This window comes from Alosa alosa, chromosome 15 (genome assembly GCF_017589495.1).
Source record: "Alosa alosa isolate M-15738 ecotype Scorff River chromosome 15, AALO_Geno_1.1, whole genome shotgun sequence".
Taxonomy (NCBI): domain Eukaryota; kingdom Metazoa; phylum Chordata; class Actinopteri; order Clupeiformes; family Clupeidae; genus Alosa; species Alosa alosa.
Window position 1 is genome coordinate 16,161,189 of NC_063203.1, and position 23,346 is coordinate 16,184,534.

The 23,346-nt window shown below is 45.6% G+C and overlaps 1 protein-coding gene across 1 annotated transcript; it reads left to right on the forward strand.

Moving 5' to 3' along the window:
• The first annotated feature begins 3,954 nt into the window (after nucleotides 1-3,954).
• LOC125308660 (protein phosphatase 1 regulatory subunit 37-like) lies at nucleotides 3,955-20,181 on the forward strand. Its single transcript, XM_048265223.1, has 10 exons — nucleotides 3,955-3,969; nucleotides 4,846-4,965; nucleotides 6,974-7,124; nucleotides 10,808-10,963; nucleotides 11,074-11,186; nucleotides 13,100-13,241; nucleotides 13,631-13,797; nucleotides 14,782-16,834; nucleotides 17,134-17,229; nucleotides 18,426-20,181. The coding sequence occupies exons 1-9, from the start codon at nucleotides 3,955-3,957 to the stop codon at nucleotides 17,214-17,216; spliced, it is 3,000 nt and encodes a 999-aa protein (XP_048121180.1). The 3' UTR covers nucleotides 17,217-17,229; nucleotides 18,426-20,181.
• The last annotated feature ends 3,165 nt before the right edge of the window (nucleotides 20,182-23,346 follow it).

Sequence of the window (23,346 nt, forward strand, 5' to 3'; positions counted from 1 at the left end):
TCGTGTCAGCCGCTAATGGCTAACTTCAGATTTCTGAGAGTTTGATTGGTCATGCCTGTGGAAACATCACTTTGTGTTGGCTTGCGAATCCTAGAGCACTGACGGAGTTACCGCACGTGCGTGTGAGCGTGAGTGTGTGTGTGTGTGTGTGCGAGCGTGAGTGTGTGTGTGTGCATGAGCGTGTGTGTGTGTGCATGAGCGTGTGTGTACGTGTGCCGTGTGCGTACTGTGCGTGTGTGTAGTGGCCTGCACCCTAATGCAGACAGGTTGTGTGTGTGTGTGTGTGGTGGCCTGCCCCCTAGTGCAGACAGGTTCTGTGTGTGTGTGGTGGCCTGTCCCCTAGTGCAGACAGGTTGTGTGTGTGTGTGTGTGTGGTGGCCTGCCCCCTAGTGCAGACAGGTTGTGTGTGTGTGTGGTGGCCTGCCCCCTAGTGCAGACAGGTTGTGTGTGTGTGTGGTGGCCTGCCCCCTAGTGCAGACAGGTTGTGTGTGTGTGTGTGTGGTGGCCTGTCCCCTAGTGCAGACAGATCGTGGGTCGCTTAGGTGAGGGGCCCACTGGGAGAGGGTTCGTCCATCTGCTCCCTTGCGACAGGAAGTGCCTGAGCTTCCCAGGATGCTTTGCTTACATTGGAACACTGGGAGTGTAAACAGGGGGACTGAACAGGCAGGACACACACATGCGCGCGCGCACACACACACACACACACACTCATGGGCTTAGAAAGGAAACCCATACTCTGAATGATCTCCTTCAGGCCATCCTTAAAATATTTTTAGTTTGCGTAACCCGACCGACCCTGTCAATTTAGAACCGAACCCAAATATTTATTTTTTTTTCCCTTTTAGTCCGACCGACTTGCGGTTGTAAACTTCGCGTTAATACCGACCCGATTGTTTTTTTTACTCTAAACAACCAATACAAATGCAATAAAATAATATTTCTTTTAGTAGGCCCAAGTATTGTGAATATAAATTGCCTACATGCAAGCGTGAAGCTCCTTAAATAAAACCCTGTGGCATCTCTACACCATTGGTTTTCGCATGTCACACTATGGCCTACGCTTGTTTCATTCACACAAAACTGATAATGCTTTTACTTGGCATGAAGTTCTGGAAAAACTGTGGCCAGATCTTTTCTCATCCCTTCTCCCCTAGTCTAACGGTGACCGTGTCGGAGTATAGAAATTGGTTGTGGTCTATTTAGCATTTCTCAAAATATGGGTCCGCAACATGGAGACTGCTGGTCCGAATTAGTCGTGGAGTGAAATTTGGCCCGGTGCTTCATTTGATAATTTGCTGCGCCGGTTGATCAAGAAACCCTTGGATCGTGAAAAAAATAAAACAAGCGTTTCTGCTATCGATGTCATTAAACATGGAGCCCTACAATTAAGTGGTGGCATGAGCATTCATTCAATGCGGCGTCTCGCGTGAGAGAAACTGAAACTAATCGATAGCGTTGGTATCAAAGCTCCGCTTCAACCTGTTGGAAGGCTATTTATTTATTTAAAAACTTAATAGAACGGCGTTGTTTTTGGAACTTCCTTAGAAACAGAGCAGAGACTGTATAATACACTGTATAGCATTGAGTATTGTAGGCCTATAGTCAAATTTCAATATAACGTGGCCAAGAGCTTGTAGCCTTCTTTCTGGGTACATGTAGATGAGCCCTATGACCCCAAAGTCTGCCATGACCCGGCCTCAGGTCAAAGAAGTTTGAGAAAGGCTGGTCTATATAACCTGCATCAGAATGAGGTTTGCAATGAATTAAGCCCTGAAGGTGCGGGTTGAAGACCCAGTCAGTTAAATCACGATATGCACATTTGTGTAAATTCATTCCCTACGTAATCACCATGACCAAAATTGTACTTTTTTTTTTTACTTTGAATCTTGAAAAAAAAAAAAAAATATTGACCTACCTACCCCCATTTTAATTTTTTTGGCTGTTACTGCAAACAAAAATATTTTTAAGGATGGCCTCATCTCCGAGCCTGTTTATTATTCACTTCATCTTGACGTGGGGGGTCTGATCTTAACCACACACACTCGTAAACAGGCACACACACACACACACACACACACACACACACACACACAACAAACATTATCACTTTCCAGAATTGTATAGCTCAGTTTACAAGAGCATTAATTCTTTCCAGTGTCCTGGCATTTTGACATCAAAGCACATGAGACCATGCATAATTTACTGAATTCATACACCATCACCATCACACACTGCCCCGCCCCAACCGCCCCCACACACACACACACACACACACACACACACACACAGTAAAAAGTACGCATAAAGCTTTCTTTTTTACATTTGCAGACCACTACCCCATGCCGACTCACACTCTAACCAGACATTTTTCCCCAGCACATCCCCATACCTCATTACATGTGACAGGATAAACACACACACACACACATCCCAGAATAAAACTCCCCAGCCATCAGTCAGTGCACAGGGCTGCTCAATTAATTACAGTGCATGAAAATGTACTGTTCTGTTAACCGAAGTCTTCTTCTTCTTCTTCTTCTTCTTCTTCTTCTTCTTCTTCTTCTTCTTCCCACCAAATTTCTGCATCTAATTCAGCTTCAACCGTTTAACGTAGAAACTTCGTTCAAACTTTGTAACGTAGGTCTTGAAAAGGAGACTTGAGGAATGTATTTTTCACTTTTGTAAACTTTATACTTTTTGAGATATTAATAAAAAACAAGCTTATTTTTCCCCATAGACTTTGTATGGGGACTATGACATCATAATGGGCTAACTTGATTTGCACCTGTATCAACTTCCAGCTGCTCTACTAGGTCCCATCAAAAAGCCAGTTAAACTGATTGCACCTGTATCAACTGCTTTCTGCTCAATTAGGCCAACTCTCTCTGTGTATCTCCATTCTACAAGGATATAAGGCACATTCCATCCAACTTTCTATCCATTCATCCTCTTCAAACCATTCACTCATCTACCCATTAAACTATCCCATCAACATCCATTAAACAATCTGCCTATCAACATCCATTCAACTTTCTGTCTATCAACATCCATTACACTATCTATATTCAACTTTTAAACTATATACTCTGTCTCAGGCTTTAAGCATACAATCTGGCTCTCTTAAGACTACGATTTCCTCTGCCCACAACTGTTTCAAAATACATGTCCTCACTACAATAATTCACTATTAAATAATTTAACTATTTAAACTACTCAACTATTTAACTGTTCAGCCATTTCAACTGTCTGTTGTTATCAACTATGACTCCTGCCAACTGTTTCCCAATAAAAGTTTGTTTGGCATTTTATGTTAATATACAGTATTTTTATATTTTCATGCATTGGTAATTTCCTCGAAATTACATTTTCTAGTTTTTCTCTCTCTTTCTCATGTTCTCTCTCTCCTCTCTCATGTTCTCTCTTTCCTACACACACTCACACACTTAAGCCATAAGCCCAGAGAGGCCGTAGGTTACGCTGATTCTACAACAGCTAAGGGGCGTTGTAGAATCAGTGTAACCTATGGACTCGAGTGTCTTATTGCTTTTCTAAAACTGTTACTATAAATACCTGGCAAAGTTTCATAAAGTAAAGGTACAGCAACTAGAAATATAACGAGTTATTCCTAGATAATCATTCTTCCGCCAAGAAATATATTTCCTCTATCTGAATGGTTGCCAAGCAACATTGAGACGCAGCTACTTTAACTTTTGTATCAAGTTGTGGTAGCGCAGTAATATAGAATGGATTGCGGTCAAGGTGTATGTTTGTGCTGGATTTTACAACGGCATCGAACACGATTCAGCCAATCATAATTAAATACCGGAACTATCAGGTTTAGAATCATTTTTAAACACACATATAAAGTACATTCCTTTCTCCCTTGCCTGCACACATTGTGTTTCACACACAGTTGGGCTCTTGATGACGATAGGTTGTTAGTTCACTCGGGGAATGGTAGCAGGATTTGTGTGTATGCAGTTTCGATCACACCACTATGTCTGAGCAGTTGTGCTTGTATGTGTGTGTGGACAGTAGACAGTCAGTAAGGGTGTCAAGATTTCTCAATCTTCGATTTTATTTTCTATTTTAAACTTAAGATTCGATTTTCGATCTTTTTAAAATTATTTTACTATTAATGCATTTCTTATGTTGTTTGCTTTTCTTGCCTTATTTCCAGTTCTGTCGAGATTTTGACACCCCTAAGAGGGAGTGTGTGTAAGTTTTTCCTCAAGGTTAGCTGCAAGGTTAGCTGTTAACAGCACAGCCTTCGCTCCTTGTCGCTCCTCATCTCTCAGCCTCTGGTGGTACCAGGTGTGTTGGCTGGCCGTGGGACTGGAGAGCTGGCCTATAAGGCCCACTAAAGAACCTTAAAATAACATTTCCAAAATCATTTCGATGGCACATAAACTCTTAATAGGGCGAACAGCATTTCTGCCGCACTCCTTCCTTGATTTTTGTCCGTCCAGTTTCACTCCACATATTGTTGTGTTGATTGGAGGTTGCGGACTGGCCTGCCCCCACTGCTAAAATAAAAATCTAAAGGAAACACTGATTTTATGTACGTACATTGTGTGTCTGCTAATACATTTAAATATAAATATAAACAAATACAACCTGCTGCGCAACGACTCACTGCACCTCTAACAATATTTACAGTAAATGTTCATGATTGATGTCTTGATGATCTATTCATACATTTCCTATGCTTGATGTCTTATTGTAATTATAATAATAATCATCATAATATATTTAATTTGTGTAGCGCTTTTCAAGACACTCAAAGATGCTTTTTATGATTGAGTCTGACCAGTTTTCCTCTTCCTCCTCCTCTGTCCTGCCCAGGGTGCGTCTGCGTTGTTTGACATGATCGAGTACTACGAGTCGGCCACACACCTCAACATCTCCTTCAACAAGCACATCGGCACGAGGGGATGGCAGGCCGCCTCCCACATGATGAGGAAGGTGAGAGTGGCAGGGGCTTGGGTGGACACGGGATGGACGGGGGTTATTAAATCATTTTTCTGGAGTTTGTTTCTAGAAATGGCTGTTGGCTGATCTTGGTAGTTAGAACCGGTGTTCATGGATTTGGTGTTTGTAGGAAGGGTAATTTCAATGATGGATTGCCAATTTTGTTGGAAAGTGATGAAACCCGGTTATTAAGGTCACTGGAATAAGTTGTATGCTACAGTATCCCAGTATCAGAGTTTTACCCAGGGCTATTGACTCTGCATGGCAATTTAAAACATATGTCCAGCAGATTGTCTGTATGTCTGGTATTCTGGAATATTGACATTTTATCTGGCCAAAAAAAAAGTATGCAATATGTGGGTGGGTGTATTTGTCGTGAGAATGAGAAATAATCTGGGGATAGATAGCTGTACATTGTAATTGTGTGTGTGTGTGTGAGAGAGTTTATGTACAGTATGTTAGCATGTGCACGTGTGTGTGTGTTGCGGAGGAGAGCTCTTCATTAGCTTGCATTAGGCCTCACATGGGGAGGCCTGTCGGGGCAAGTGTTCTGTAAACTGTCAGATTAATGTCAGCCATCTCCCAAAGGCATGGAAATGAACTGCCAATTATCGAGAGAGAACAATCCGTCTTTCATACACAACGCACACACTCCAAATGTCTAGACACATATATACACACACACACACACACACACACACACACACACACACACACACACACACACACACACACACACACATTCTCCTTTCACATTCATATTGTCAAACACATACACATACAAAGACATACACACATACTCAAGCAAACACTAGACCGCACTCACTAAAAAATAGCACTAGCTAAAGTATAGTAGATAATGGAAGGATGGATGGATAGAGTGTGAGAGAGACCTGTGTAGAGAGAAACATGTAGAGACAGAGAGATGGAGTGAGAGAGAGAGAGTGTTAGTAAAGGAGAGAGAAGAGGGAGGGTGGGGGAGGTGGAAGGTGAGCGAGAGGGAGAGAAAGTTGGAGGAAGGGAAAAAGATAGAGAGGGAGAGAGAGGAAGAGAGGGAGTAAGTGATTGATGGAGAGGGGGACAGGGTGTAAGTGCAGAAGACTGGCTGTTTTAGTCTCGGTTGGTGTGGAGGTGGGGTGGGTGGTGAGAGTGCTGATGAAGTGATGAAGAGTGTGTGAGATTACCATCCTGAGCCTCTGGGATTAGAGATGCATGTTAGTGCCAAGACCAAGCCCTGCCGGTGGGTCTCTCTAACACACACACACACACACACACACACACACTCTCTCACTCTCTCTCTCTCTCTCTCTCTCTCTCTCTCTCTCTCTCCCTCTCTCTCTCTCTCTCTCTCTCTCTCTCAAACAACACACATATACACACACACAGACACTCCTTCTCTCTCTTGTGCTCACACACACAGACACGCAAATACTTTCTCTTTCTCTACCCCTTACTTTTACACGCGCACACACACCTTCATTCACACATTTATTCCTTTTTTTTGTGTCCCTTCCATACAGTATAAACCTCTTAAACTTTAACTCATGCACACATCTGTCACACACACACACACACACACACCCAGTCCTACCAGCCCATCAGACGTGCATGTTGCCCTCTCCGCGCGCCTTCAAAGAGTAGTGAGGTCAAAGGTCACCAGGGTGCTGTAATCACACAGCCGATCTCCCCTTCATGCAGATGCCACTGAGGCCAGACAATATTCCCCTGCACAAGTTTCATATCCTATATGTGGACTTAAAATAGGGCTGTACAAGCAGCTGTCCTAACTGGGAACCATTCACTGTCACTATTTTGTGTGTGTGTGTGTGTGTGTGAGAGAGAGAGAGAGAGGGCTTTGTATTTGTATGTGTGTTGTATTTCTGGATGTAACATTAAGTGTGTGTGTGTGTGTGTGTCTACAGTATCTCTGTGCGTATTTGTGTATGTATGGTTTAGTTGCCTAATTCCATTTCCTTGTGTGTGTTTGTGTGTGTGTGTGCAGACAAGCTCTCTGACGTACCTGGACGCGCGGAACACGCCCCTTCTGGACCACTCGGCCCCGTTTGTTGCGCGCGCCCTCAGGATCAGCGGCAGCCTGGCCGTGCTGCACCTGGAGAACGCTGGCCTGTCTGGACGGCCGCTCATGCTGCTGGGTAAGACACACACACACACACACACACACTCATGCACATACTAATATACACGGTTGTGCACACATATATACGGTAGCATATATACACACACACACACACACACACACACACACACACACACACACACACACACACACACACACACACACACACACATATATATATATATATATATATATATATATATATATATATATATATATATATATATATATATATATATATATATATAACATATACACTCTCACACACACACTCATACACATACTAATATACATACACACATATATCACACACATATATACACACACACACACACATATATATATATATATATATATATATATATATATATATATATATATACACACACTTACACAAATACTTAAACAGACATACACACACACACCCCAAAGCCAGCTTTATGACTTTGGATCACTCCAGGCAGATGATAAGACATGACAGAACTAGATGCTAGAACACCCGTCTGCAGACCCTGGCAGGCTTTTAATGCACATAAGCCAGACAATCTCACTTCTCCACGCGTCACATCTGCATCAATCAGCTGTCCCAGCTCTAAGAGCCTCTCTGACAGGCACAAATGGGAGCTATTGCTTGTGATTAGGGTGCACTGTGGTCTGTCTGAATGTCTCCTGCCCCCTGCCCTCGGTCCTCCCCCCAGTCAGACACACTAAGTGGGACCGCCTGCACTCTCGCTCTCAATCTCGCTCTCGTTAACTATACATCTCTCTGTCTGTCTGTCCATATATCTGTCTGTCTGTATCTCTCTTTCCCTCGACAGTCTGGCTTTATCTCTCCCTCTCTCTTGTTCTCACTCTTTCCCTGCTCCTCTCTCTCTCTCTTGTTCTTTTGTTCTCTCTTGTTCTCACTCTTTCCCTGCTCCTCTCTCTCTCTTGTTCTCACTCTTTCCCTGCTCCTCTCTCTCTCTTGTTCTCACTCTTTCCCTGCTCCTCTCTCTCTCTCTCTCTCTTGTTCTTTTGTTCTCTCTTGTTCTCACTCTTTCCCTGCTTCTCTCTCTCTCTCTCTCTCTCTCTCTCTCTCTCTCTCTTGTTCTTTTGTTCTCTCTTGTTCTCACTCTTTCCCTGCTCCTCTCTCTCTCTCTCTCTCTCTCTCTCTCTCGTTCTTTTGTTCTCACTTGTTCTTACTCTTTCCCTGCTCCTCTCTGTGAGTGATGGCGATGTGTTCAAGACAGCCCATAATGCCACTCAGTAACAGTGAGAGGGACCATGGCAGACACTGTCGTCATGGCTATAATGGGCCTAAATGAAGTGGAGATGAGTTGCATGATCTAATCAGACAGATTTCATTTGCTCTCACAGAAACGCTCTGTTTTTAAATCCTTCGTATTTTTCCCTCCTTTTTTCTCTCTTCCCTCTCATGCTCGCTCTCCCTCCCTTCCTCTCTCTCCTCTCTCTCTCTCTCTCTCTCTCTCATTCTATCTATTTCCATATCTCTGTCTATCAAAGTGTCTCTCTCCCTCTTCCTATCTCCATTTTTGTGCACAGATAAAGCTAATCATGGATTATTGGTTGTGGTCAGAGTGCAGGGAGTGACCTTGGGCCCTTTCTGATGAATTGACTGAGACTGAAATTCAAATCATTTGACACAATTTTATTAGTGGTCATTTTCACTGTATGCTCTTGTTAGGAGACATTATGGACATTATAGCATTCTACCTAACTAGTCTAAATTGCAGACACCACCAATTGGCACTGGTAAAAGCTTGACATGATGCTACCTGCTGTCTTTTGCCCATATTCTGCCATCTTTTTGGCATGTTATTGCCGACGTGTTGCTGTGAAAGAACTGCTGCATTTGCTCAGGGTGTGCTGACCTGAACATAGAAACTAAGTTGTGTGTAACCTGCTCGGTTAGTGGGAATGACAGGTGTGTGTTTATCTGTCTGTCCCATGACTATAAATCATGTAAACTAGTTTAAAGGGTTAGGGTTTTGACATTGTAGCACTGTTTTGTTTGTTAATAAAACATGGCCTACATTTGGAACATCTACTCATCCACACATAGTGGACTATCTAGTGTATAATCACAGTGGTCATTCACTATATAGAACGTAGTGAACGAGTGGGTGTTCTGAAGGCTGACAATGATCAAGTGATCATTTCAAGTGATCATTTGAAGATGATGCCAAAAGTAGAGAAGAATTGTGGTAAAGATTTGCATAGTTGGTGCTGGACGGAATTCTTAGGGGCAAGCGTTGGCAAGTAAAGGCTGTGGCACATTGATCACATTGGTGTCCTCACAGTGCTTGTGCTCACATGCTCACATGCAGGGGGAATGCTCTGCTTCGTTTGTTTGGTTGTTTTTTTTTTGGCAAGCGTTCGGTAGTTTTTTTTAGGTTTCTGCGAGCCTTTCTTAACAACTTGTGGTACTACAACTTCTGGTACTACAATCGTAATACCGGTATTCTCCCCACAACACAATTGTCTTGTGGCGGTTATTGCCTGGGAACTAGGCAAAGCTTGTCTATGAACGAGTGTATTCAGCGAACCAGCAACCCAGGAATCCAGCTGTCCGTTAAAGAGAACCTTGGGTTGAGGGTAAGGGCAGACCCAGGAGGGTGAGATTCCCCTGTGGTCTCCTGTGCTGTTAGAGGGGTCCTGGACGGTGTCCTGTGGTGCTGTAGAGGGGTGCCGGACAGTCTCCTATGGTGCTGTAGAGGGGTCCTGGACGGTGTCCTATGGTGCTGTAGAGGGGTGCCGGACGCTGTCCTGTGGTGCTGTAGAGGAGTGCTTTAGAGGGGTGCCGGACGGTGTCCTGTGGTGCTGTAGAGGGATGCCGGACGGTGTCCTATGGTGCTGTAGAGGGATGCCGGACGGTGTCCTATGGTGCTGTAGAGGAATGCCGGACGGTGTCCTATGGTGCTGTAGAGGAATGCTGGACGGTGTTCTATGGTGCTGTAGAGGGGTCCTGGACGGTGTCCAATGGTGCTGTAGAGGGGTGCCGGACGGTGTTCTGTGGTGCTGTAGAGGGGTGCCGGACATGTGAATGGGCAGGCCTGTTCATCGGGGTGTCCTGGATCGGTTTCAGTTGGGTTTCTAATCTAGTCACATATACACAGTCACACATACACATCATTGGAATGGGACATTTTTTTGTTTTTAATTGCTAAAGGCAGGTGGAATAGCTCCCAAATTGCATAGGGTATAATAATGCCACAAAAGTAGATAGAAAGCAGTAATGTTCGCATTAGGTGACATTTGTTGAGATTTCATTTCATAGTTCATCTGGTGACTCACAGCTGTTCACTAGTCCTCCTTGGTAAGGTGAGTGTCCATTTTAATTCATATGTGGAAATGTGCACAGATATTTCATACAAATGGGTTGGACACGCAGGTAGTTTGCAGCCCATCACTGTGACGTCTTTCATCCTTTTTATCTCTCCTACTGCGTCCCTCTTTCTTGTACTCTCTCGCTTGCCCAGTCCTCGTGGTTTCCCCCTCTCCCGCTGAACTCCTGGAGCACATAATGGAATAGAAGATGATGACTGCAAGATTATTAGGACACAAGAGAACAGACATACCTACCTCTCAAGTTTAAAATTTGATTCAAAATAAATAATGTTCTTTTCCCCACACACTCTCTCTCTCTCTCCCTTTTCTCTCTCTCTCTCTCTCTCTCTCTCTCTCTCTCTCTCTCTCTAGCCACTGCTCTGAAGATGAATATGAACCTGCGGGAGCTCTATCTGGCTGATAACAAGCTTAATGGACTCCAGGACTCGGCCCAGCTGGGCAACCTGCTCAAGTTCAACTACAACATCCAGATCCTGGACCTGCGCAACAACCACATCCTGGACACCGGTACCTCCCTCCCGCCTGCCCTTTATCGCATTCACCCCCTCCTGTAGCTGTTTTTCTTCATTCCCCCCAAATTCACAGTGTGTGTGTGTGTGTGTTTGTGTGTTTTTCAGGGCTGGCTTATGTGTGTGAAGGCCTGAAGGAACAGAGGAAAGGTCTGGTCACACTGGTGCTGTGGAACAACCAGCTCACACACAATGGCATGGGCTACCTCGCAGCTGCACTGGTGACTATTACGCACACACACACGCACACACACACACACACACACACACACACACAGGTACTGACAAGGATGGCTTATAAAGAGCTTGAAATAATTACAGAAACGGTCTACTCTAATTTATGTGTTTCAGCCATATTGTTGTACACACTGGTACACACACACACACACACACACACACACACTGCAGATACAGTATAGTTAATTCTGTTGATGGTGTGCAAAAGTGCCGCTGTGTTTCCTCCCAGCTCAGCAGCAGATCTCATGACCATTCATCTGGAGTCTCTGTGGCCGTGGGTGGTCTCACACACACACACACACACACACACAGACACGCATACAGAGAGATCTGAAGTCTGTGTGAAGAAAAGAGGCGCACACACTATTTCAAGCATACTTACATAAGCAAAGTAAAGCCGTGACTTCAGGACAGTTACTGCACACACACACAGTCATACACATGCATTCTACACATACTCAAACCTATACAGCAATGTGCTCATTTATACACATATTTATGGTATATTACAGTTCAACAAACAAAGTGGTTAGACACTCACTCTCACACACACACACACACACACGCACACACACACACACACACAGACTAACACAGACTCCCTCTGTCTCAGGGAGTTGTTTTTGTAATGGGCAGTGAGTCAGCAGTGAGAGGAAAGCCACTAACTCCAGACTCCTTACTGAGAGGTGCTCAGACTGTACTCACACACACACACACACACACACAGCCAAGGCACTGCTTCGAGGGTGTGTGTGTGTTTGTGTTAGGTCATGACAAACACCCAAAACAATTTGTTACACGTATCTGTTTGCTGGTCTGTATCTGTTTGTTATTCTAGTGTGTGTGTGTGTGTGCGCGCATGTGCATGCACATGTCTGTGTGTGTTTGCGAGCGACTGTGTGTGTGAGAAAGAGAGCATTTCAGTGAGAGTAGCTGATTGTGGTAATTGATTGTGGTCATTGTGTGTGTGTGTGTCTGAATAGCAAGTTGTCCATAAGCCCTTGAGCTGAGACTTTTCTTCCTGTTACAGTTACACTCGACAAACCTGTTTTGTGTGAAAGTTTGTTTTTGCATATATCCCATGGCCCGTCACAAGCACGTAGGTGTGTGTGTGTGTGTGTGTGTGTGTGTGTGTGTGTGTGTGTGTGTGTGTGTGCGTGTGCATGTGCTCGTGCTCATTTGAGATCAGTATGTGTGACATATGGCATCCGGCTCCAGTAGTTTGCTTACGTTAATCACACACAAGTGTGTAATGCTGTCACTGAGCAGCACTCAGGGCCCCGGTTCCCATGGCGTTTGAGTGTGTGTAGTTTGTATATTTGTTAATGTGTGTGTTAGTGTATGACAGTCAGAGAGCACTTGCTTTTGACTAGTGAAAAAAAACTTAAACTAAACATACACTTTGGCCTGAGTATGCAGTAAACAGCATTTGTAACAGCATCTGAAACAGTGGCAGCATGATATAGAATGCTTACTTTAGTCATGCAGCACTTCCTTGATTGCCTATTTATTTCTGTGTGTGTCTGTGTGTGTAATTGTGTGTGTGTGTGTGTGAGATTGTGTAATTGTGTGTTTACAGACCGCATGTGTGTGTGTGTGTGTGTGTGTATGTGTATATATATATATATATATATATGCCAGTGAGTCTGTATGTGTTTATGTTTGGCCTGGGGCCTTTAAAAAGTAGCTCCAATCAGTCACACAATGACTCATAACCAGACCAAGCCACAAAATGGGGGCTACTGTTTTAAGTGTGTGTGTGTGTCAACTAGTTACCCTCTGCTGCCCCCTGCCCCACGCTACAGGTAACTGATTTAAAGTTCTGTCTTCTCTGTCTCTTTCTGCCTCTCTCTCTCTCTCTCTCTCTCTTTCTCTCTTCCTCTGTCTCTTTCTCTAGCCGTGCACACAGAGTCTGGAGACGTTGAACCTGGGCCATAACTCTGTGGGGAATGAGGGCGTTCACAAGCTGAAGGACGGCCTCATCGCCAACCGCTCCGTGCTCAGACTGGGGCTTGCCTCCACCAAACTCTCCTGCGAGGGTACAACTGTGTGTGTGTGTGTGTGTGGTATGTTTGTATGTGAACGAACCTATGCATGTGTGTCCACATCTGAGTCCAGTTTGTATATATGTCTACATCTGCTTGAGGTGTATGATTGTATCTTCCTATATGCCAAAATGGGAGCTTTGTGTGTGTGTGAGATTGTCTCTGTGTGTGATTGTCTGTGTGTGTGTTTGTGTGTTTGCACCTGTATGGAAACAGTGGTAGATGGGATATAGTACTCTATGCGGTATGTCAGCATGGTATAAAATGCTTACTTAAGTCATGCAGCAGTGTGTGTTTGTGTGTGATTATCTGTGTGTGTGTATGTGATGGTCTATAATTCTGTGTGTGTGTGTGATGGTCTATAATTGTGTGTGTGTGTGTAGGTGCTGTAGCGGTGGCTGAGTTCATTGCGGAGAGTCCTCGGCTGCTACGGCTGGACCTGCGTGAGAACGACATTAAGACAGGCGGCCTGATGGCTCTCTCCCACGCCCTCAAGGTCAACACCTCTCTGCTGCGCCTGGACCTGGACCGCGAGCCCAAGAAGGAGACGGTGAGGAAAGAACACACACACACACACACACACACACACACACACACACACACACACACTCTGAGACAAAGTGCTTCTCATTTTGAACGAAACATTCCAGCTGTGACTTCCTTGAGTCCCTAATCTTCCAATCTTGTCCGGTGGATATTTGAGGGTCGTTTGTCGGAGCACCAGATGACAAGCTAGAACTAAACGTGCCATATGTGCACTTCCCAAACTTGGCTGAATTTGCTGAATCGGACAGCTTGTCTCCCCATATCAATCCCGACTGAGCTCAGGCCAGATTGAACACACACACACACACACACACACACACACACACACACACACACACACACACACACACACACACACACAGCTCATGATGGGACTCAGACACAGGCTGAAATGGAGACTCACGCCTTTTCATCTGTTTGTGGAGCTTGTGTTGTGTATGCAGGCAAACTGCCCAAACTGCAGCTTCTTCAGTATGATCAATACTTTCGTCTTTTTCACCCCATCTGTTCCCTCTCTCTCTCTCTCTCTCTCTCTCTCTCTCTCTCTATCTATCTATCTATCTATCTATCTATCTATCTATCTATCTATCTATCTATCTATCTATCTCTCTCTCTCTCTATCTATCTATCTATCTATCTATCTATCTATCTATCTATCTATCTATCTATCTATCTATCTATCTATCTATCTATCTATCTCTCTCTCTCTCTGCACATGTATCAGTTTCTCTCTCTCTTCTTTTGTTTTTCCCTCTGCCCCAGTCTCCCCTCTTTTCTCTCTCTCCCGTTAACGTTGTACGTGTGTGTGTTTCATCATGTAAGAAAATTAAACAGTCGTCTAATAAAGGAGTATTAAACTTTCTCCACCTTTTTGTGTTCTGTCTCTCTCTCTCTATTCTACTTTTCCTCCATCTCTCTCTCTCTCTCTCTCTCTCTACACCCCCTCTCTCTGTCTCTCCCACTCTCTGTCTCTGTCTGTCTCTCTCAGGTGAAGAGCTTCATAGAGACACAGCGCGCCCTGCTGGCTGAAATCCAGAACGGCTGTAAGCGGAACTTCATCCTGGCGCGCGAGCGCGAGGAGACCGAGCAGAAGATGCGGCAGTCGGCCTCCATGGCCGAGATCTCCAGCGAGGAGACGCCGCGCCCCGAGGAGGAGGGCGAGGAGGCCTCTGCCGCCGCCACCACCACCAGCGTCTCCGCCGTCACGTCCTCCCCTGTGGCCGAGGGAGACCAGAGTGGCGGCGGAGGTGGAGAGGAGGGAGCGGCCGAGTCCAAACCTGACGGAGGGGACACGGGAAAGGAGAGCTCGTCGCAGGTGGCATCGTCTGTCATCGACGACTCCGACTCGGACACGGAGGAAGAGGAGGAGGAGGAGGAGAAGAAGAACGTGCCAGCCGGACGAGGGGCGTCGTTGATGAACGAAGGCGCTCCGCGGCCCGCGAAACTGCCCAGCGCCGGTGCTAGCCCCTCCCACCGCAGCCCTGGTCCAATCAGCAGCAGTATCAGTGGAAGCGCGCCTCTGACTTCCACCCTGTCCGCCATCACGGTCACCGAGGCACCGGTGCCCCCCGGCACACCCCCCTCGCCCGGACGCTGCATCTCCGTGTCCAGCCCCGGGCGCGGCCACAAGATCTTCATGGTGACCCGCGTGGAGAGCCCGCCCGAGCAGCCGCAACTACTGGCCCAGCTCCAGTCCTGGAGGGAGCAGGATCGGGCTGCCCAGACCCAGAGCCAGAGCCAAGGACCCAGCCCGACCAACAAAGACACCACCTCGAAGCCCAAAGAGGCTGAGCACACCCACGGCCCAGCGCAGGCGTCCTCAGGCGGGGATGTTCCACGTCAGGGTGCAAGCGGGCCTGCTGAGGAGGGACAGGTGGACTCACTTGCGCGGAAGAAAGACCAGAGCCAGCTGTCCGAAGCCCTAACCGACCCGCTAGGGGCCCAGCTGTTGCAGCCTAACCCCCCAGCGCTACAACACCAGCAGCCCCCGGCACAGACCGACTCGAGTGTAACCCCACCGAGACAACCAAATACAGCCTCCGCAGTGGGCGTCAGCGAGGACCTGAAGGAAAGCAGCCAGGCGGTTTCTGCAGAGCTCAGCCAGCCTTCGGCTGATGGACAAGCAGAAGCAACCAAAGCAACAGAAGCGACAGCAGCAACAGCAGAAGCGACAGCAACAGCAGCAGCAGCAGAAGCGACAGCAGCAAAAGCAGCAGCAGTGACACCAAACCCACCGGAGCAGCAGCCTCAGGGCAGCCCAGATGCGCACACGCAACCCCAGCCTGCCCCGGTCAGCGCCGACACACTAAGCAGGCCAGAGCAGGTCCTGGAAACGCAGTCCGATTCACAGACACTGGTAGCAGAGCAGGCAAGCGAGCCGATCGCAGCAGAGCAGCAGCCCGGGCCACAGGCTTCTGAAACGATTCCAGAGCCAGCTGCCCAAGAGCAGGAGTCTCGAGAAAGCTCTCAGGCGTCAGAACAGGACCTGCCACCCCAGCAGCAGCAGCAGACTGTGGAGGAGTGTCCCCTGCCCAGCGCGATGTCCGAGGTCAGTGGTAATCCGGAGACGACCGTAGTGCTGGAGACACCGGCGGAGCCTGACCCCTGTCCAGGCCCAGAGCAGCTCTCATCTGAGCAGGTCTTGGAGGCGGAGCTGGAGGCTGAGCTGCAGCTGGTCTTGGATCAGCAAACGCAGCCGCGTCCTCCTCCCCTCTCTGCAGAGTGTTCAGATTCCTCGGCCCTGCTGCCTTCTCGGAACACCTCCGCCGCCGTCAGCGGCGCCACAATGGCCACGGCCACTCAGGAGCAGCACGTCGCCCCAACGGGGGAGGAGCAGGCTTCGGTCACTACGTCGACCGTGGACATGCCCCAGGCAGAGGAGTCGTCGGGAGACTCCCCAGACGAGAGCTCGACAGACGATGGCGAGAGCGGCACAGTGGAGCCATCTGGAGCAGCCCTGCCCAACGGACTGAAGCCCGAATTCGCCCTGCACCTGCTGGATCCCGAAGGGCCTAAGCCTGGCAGCTGCGTCATGGAGCACGGTCAGTGGAGTTCCCCTCTAAACCAACAGAGGGCAGTAGGGGTGCAATAGAGCAAGGGCTCTGGAATGGGAAAAACAAGATGGGGAGAGTAGAAAGTCATGTAGAATCATCATACTAGCAATGTTTTTAATACATGCCACATTAATACATTCATTGATCTAGTAAACATGATTAGTGAAATGCTTAATTTTCCTTTGTATTATTAGTCTCAATTCTTTCAAAAAACTTGCAGATGTAATATAAAGGCTGTATAAAATTGAATTGACTTTTGGTGTGTGTGTGTGTGTGTGTGTGTGCAGTGGCCGCAGAGCTTCATTGCGGGCAGGACCTGGAGGAGCTGCTGCTGGAAGCCAGCCTGGATACCGGACGCGAGGCCCCGTAGTGCTGTCACCATGGTAACACATACACTCACACACGCAACATGCACACACTCTCAACACCCTCCTGTTGTGGTAGGTGAATGGTTAAACAGGGCGCCAACACCTTCCTAATTGGATTCTCGCTTACACTCTAGTGTCAATTCTTCCTCGATCCCCCCTGTCACAATGTTAAAAATAACTCAGGTGGCAGAATAACTCCATAGGTGGTAATATTGAAGTCATTGAGCCCTCCAAAACAGTACTGGAACCAGACATTTCTAGAAACTTCTTTAGATGCCTGGAACCATAGAAGTACTAGTTTCTTGTTACCCCATGCTTCATGAGATGCTATTCTCAGTCTCTTTGTATCATGCTCAGTCAGTCAGGGGTTTTCACTGTGTCTTAGATATTTGGTATGCTACCTCTCTTAGGCCTATGATATGTGTTTGTATATTGCATTTGTTGCTCAGTCATAGGTAATTCACACAGAGATTGCATACCTACATATATCAGCATTTTTTTTCCTTTTGCATAAACCATGTTTTCCAAATGTTTCATACCAAGCCCCCTTAAACAGTGGACCCCCACCCACCCAAAAAGATCCCAATCAGCTGTGGCATATATTTATAGATCATCTGAAAAGGGAGATTCCAGTCCAGATTACAAAAAGCAATACCAGTAGTGCGGTCTGGGACTTAACCATCGGATTTCTTTAGTTAGACTACCACTGTTATGGTCTTAGTGAATCATGTCGGCACCTACTAAGGTCTAAAACGGAAAAAAGATTGAGACAAGTGACAATTCTTCTCCATGTAAGTTATTATAATTGATTGTGCTAAGGTTAGGTGTCGTTACATAATTGATTTGATTGGTTCAGAGTGATACATGTGACCTCAAGCTAAAGCTGGTCAGCCATTACGTTTTTGGCAATGGGAAAACTGCTTGATTGCCATCTTCCAATCTTTGAGATATTTTCTTAAACATTGTGTTTGAATTTGAACAGCTGGCATTTTGAACTTCTTTGAACTGCCTTTCATCTTTGTTGTACTTTTGTTCTAAAACTATATATAAAGTTGCAGGAGATCAGTAATTAACACAAAGAGTAATTGATTTTTCTCTGTTTCCCCCTTTCTGTCTATCTCTCTTGCTCTTTTTTCTCCTTTTTCTCTCTCCTTCCCTCTCCCTTTCCATCTCTCTCTCTCTCTCTCTCTCTCTCTCTCTCTCTCTCTCAGGTGACTGTAGACCAGCTGGTCTGTATGTCTTTTGGGCCCTGTGCAAGGCCTTGGGCTTCTGATGCCCCAAGCCAACCTTCCCACGCACACAACCCCCCAACCCAACCCAACCACACACTTTCTTCCCCCTTCATCATTCCTGCTGTCTCTTCACCCTCTCATTGGCCGCTGTCACACACATGATGATAATTGATACTCGCGTATACAAACACACTCATACATACATACATACATACATACATACATACATACATACATACATACATACACACACACACACACACACACACACACACACACGCATTTACACACTCACACACACTATGAACCCTGATTAAGAGACAAAGGAATGAAAAAGATAAAAGAAAATATTGATCACACCATGGCCTAGGAAATGAACACACTACACACACACACTACTAACACACACTAAGTCACAGCCAGAAGAAACACACTCAGTTGTATGAAAGAATAAAAAGGACAACTTATATATATAAAAAAGAAATACCTTGTGGAAGCTGTCACACTACCCCTTTTTCCATCACTACATTCCCCTAGTGGGGTCCATGAAAGGAAGGATCTGCAAACGAATACAAATAATGGCAGGAAAAAGAAAAAGTGAAGGCAGAGAATACTGTCTGAAGAGGAAGATGAGGAGACAATATCTCACTGCTCAAAACCAAAGAGACACGACACATGCACACTCTCTCTCACACACACACACACACACACACACACACACACACACACACACACACACACACACACACACACACACCTCACATACTATACATACTCTCTTTCCTTTCTGCACCTGTCGGGGCTTGAAATTGCAACACTGACCTCCAGTGGTGATCAGATGTTATTGCACCTGGCCTCTCTAACTGGACAGGACTCCTACAAGCTCTAACTGGACAGGACTCCTACAAGCTCTAATGGAGTGTCTTCTCCTTTCTCTCTTTCTCTCTCTCTCTCTCTTTCTCTATCCTCCCATTCCTCGTCTCGTTCCACTACGTTCTCTGCGTCTGTTTCACTAATAGATCAGATAAATGAGTGTGAGGGTGGGATGGGGGGGTGGGGGGTGTCGCTTGTGTCTAAAGGTGTGAGTGTGTGTGTGTGTGTGTGTGGGAGTACTTGTGCTAAGTCAAGTTTAAGTCTGTCTCATGAGAAGGAATACCTCCAAAGTGTAGAAAAAGAGAGCTCCGTACAGTGGAAAGAGACAAAACGCTTAGGAGAAAGTCTTCTGACTGAACTTTTAACTCTCGTCCGGCTCAGCCTTCTCTGATCTGCCAAAAAAGAAAGAAAGGAAAAAAAAAAAAGTCTATAATGGGATTTTCTCTCGGTTCTCCATTTGAACATGTCAGTGCTTAGAAGCTGAAGCCTTTTCGGGAACCAATGTGAATGTTACAGGCTGAAAGGAGGGCAGGGGGAAGGAGGTGGTCTTGCCTTGGCAGAGGAAGGCCATTCTTTAGCGCGACAGTAGCTTTTCTCTGGATACTTCCATCACCTGACTGACCTGCAGTCCCCAGTCCCAGTCGAGGGCAGGACCGAGTCCGCCTTGCCCTCGAAAGAAAAGAAAGCAAGAAAAGAAAGCAACGAGTCTAGTGGAATGTGATTTCTCTTTCTGCTCCTTTCACAATTCTCTCACCCTCCCTCCTTCCCTTTCTCTCGCTCTTTCTCTGTCTTTCTCTTGTTGTTTCACATTTGGCACTACACTCGTTCAGCAGACAATTAAAACATGCTCATTGCCTTTTGATCGCGTTTTGTTTATTTTTCCCCCCTTTTTGCTGCTTTTGAGGATTCAGTTGTTTCTATTTATTTTATAGTTATATGAGCCTTTTTTTCTTTGTGTGATTTATTTCTCCATATTCCTTACTTTTATTATTATTATAAAATAATAATAATAATATTATTATTAAAATCTTGGGGTTTTGCTTTTAAAGATTTTTTTCCATGGTGTATATTTTCAGGTTCTACAGAAGAGCAATTACTATTGTGTTTAGAGATTGTTGTCTCTTGTTTGTTGATCGTTTCCTGTCTTGGCATAAATGGGGTATACAACAGGGGATTGGTTGCATATTAAGGGGCAAACGGTTTTGGGACATTGACATGCTGGAGATGAAGCGGCCCAAAACAAAGGGTTGAAGATACGGGCAAGGAGTGTGTGTGTGTGTGTGTGTGTGTGTGTGTGTGTGTGTGTGTGTGTGTGTGTGTGTGTGTGTGTGTGTGTGTGTGTGTGTGTGTGTGTGTGTGTGTGTGTGTGTGTGTGTGTGTGGTGGGTGGGTGGGGTGGGTGGGGGGTGGTCTTATATCCTGTACAGAGCCGTCTCAAAGCAAATAACCCACCTGCCCCCTCCACACCAACCACTTCCCCGGACAACATTGAATGTCAGTGTGTGAAACTAATAAGAAAGTAAAACACTATTCGCTGTCGATCGTCAGGAGACGCCACTCACGGTCAGCACGGCGGAGCCCTTGGTGATGGGAGGTCCAGAGACGCAGATGCGTCCGGGAGCTGTCACGTCACGTCATTCTGCCTCAGTCTGGAGGTAGACGATGCAAAGCAAAGTGAGGAGAGGCGTCTCGATTGGTCGGTGCGGAGCTGGGTGGGGTTGGCTGGGGTTGAGGACCGAGGACTTTTGGCCCCCTCTTTGGGAGTCCTAGAGGGCGGCCATCACTGGCCTTAAATACCATGGCTGTGTGTTTGTGTGTGTACGCAAACGTCTCCTGTAGCTTTTTTTTGTTGTTCTTGCTCTCCCAGATTGCTGTAGGTGTGTGATTGCAGCTCTCTTCAGAATGAAAGTGACCCCGGCACAGGGTTAAGTCTGTTTCAGAGTTAGCCTCCCTCTCTTGCTGTGTGTGTGTGTGTGTGTGTGTGTGTGTGTGTGTGTGTGTGTGTGGCACAGACAGATGGGGGCGAGTTTTGCCACAGTTTCAAAGACATACAGTAACAGCCAAACCAGCCCCAGTGTTTTGCCTCTGTAACAGATTGTACTGGCCTCCAAATAAATTCACATTGCTGTGCTGCCCTCACCGCCCTCCTCTCTCCAATCCCATGTTTGTAATGCTTTTCATTTTTAGTAATTTTTAAATTACTTGTTTAAATTAATCAATAAAAAAAAGACGACAGAAAAAAAATTGCTGGTTAGCACACTGACGTGTATGGAAAAGTAAATTTTTGTTTCTCTCTATCTCTCTCAAATAAATGCATGTAATGAGAATTCTATGACTGGCTGTTTCTCCATATTCCCCTCATGTCTTCATACGTGATGCTCTGACATGCTTATGTACCGATAATTACACAACCACAGTGTATTCCAAGTGTTGATAGTCTTGTTTGTTGTGTAGTTTTTTTTTTCTAAACCAGCAACCTTATTCATCGATCCATTTAAGCCCCACTGGTGTTTGATGACATTTGTTAGATACTGCTTCATCATGAATTCTCCTACCAGCTAGTCTTTTAAAGGCCTTTGCTGTGGAAAACCCTCAGGTACTGCTTTTTCCTGTGTACTCTGGAATGGGTCATTCATTCACATGAAATGAATGAATGACCATTTTTTAGGTTCTGGTTGCTAATGTTAATGGTACCCAAATCGCTGAGGAGTTCCTGCAGCTGTGTCTGAGTGAATTTGGTAACTTGATAAAAAAAAATTGTTTAGTTTTGTTTTTTTGTTGTTTCCCCAACCCCCTTCTGTTGCCACAGCTTAGCTGTTTCTACCACACATTTTGTTGCCATGGTGATGGGATGTTGTTGCCAGTAGGTATGACTCAGTTAAAAAAAAAAAAGAGGGCCATCTGAGAGGTCACAGATGTCGGCCATGTGGAAAGAGACCTACTGTGAGAAATGCTTTCAGAGCACATGTTGGTTTGTTGGTTTTTCAAAAGGGGCACGTGGTTTATTTTGCAATGTGTCTTATTATATTCAGTTTCCATTTACAGCCACTGAATTTGCATCTAGAGTTTACCTGGATATGCATTTTCTAAAGAAGGGAAAGGGTACACTGCAGACCACTTCTGGTTTGCTAGTTAAATCTGGATTTGCTAGGCAGGGCTGGCTTTATTATTTGACAACATAAGTGAATCTAGACAAATACACATTTTACATGGAGTGGACGCAACAATTGGTTAAAGAAAACATGCAGGCCTCGTATGTACTAGCTTTGTTTAGGGTAACCTGATTGACGAGATTGATCCCAGGATAAAAAGTAGTAAAAGTAAATACCCCAGAACATGAAATCGGCTAATCAGACATCCTTCACTATGTCACTGTTCACTTTTATAGGATTGGTGTCCTGGGGAATGTTTTTCAACTGTGTGACTGGAATGTGCATGCGACCTTGGCTGCAAAAGAACTAGAGGGGAGTATGTGGGGTATTGCGATCAGGCTCTGTCCAGTCACATCTATCCTATCCTATCTCAGCAAAGTCAATTCCTAAGGCAGACCGTTGTCTAAGGTGGCCACTCCTACCCAGTTATGCTTGAGTTAACCCAGTGCTATAGCACATCAGAGAACAAAAGCACATGAATTCCACCTCGTGAAAAATTATGCATATGATGAGACTGGGTAAGCTAGGCTACCAAACTAGAATAAAACTCCAGTATGTCCTAAAAGTGACCTAGTCAAATGAATGAGTAAGGGTGAATCATGAGATAAAATGACAATAGTATTTTAGATTGGCAAGTTCATTCTTGGGTGTTAATGTCCAAAGGCACAGAGCCTTTTTCACAATTACAGCATAAATTGTATGTTATAAAGTAGCCAATAACAAATATATGGACTGCAACATATGTAGATTGTGATGAAATGGTAGTAAATATCAGGGAAAGGTCTGGAAACTGAAGTAGTTGTTCTTATACAAAACATGCTAGATAAATACTACTAGAATGATGTAGCAAATTAGTATTTCTGAAATACTCCTTGA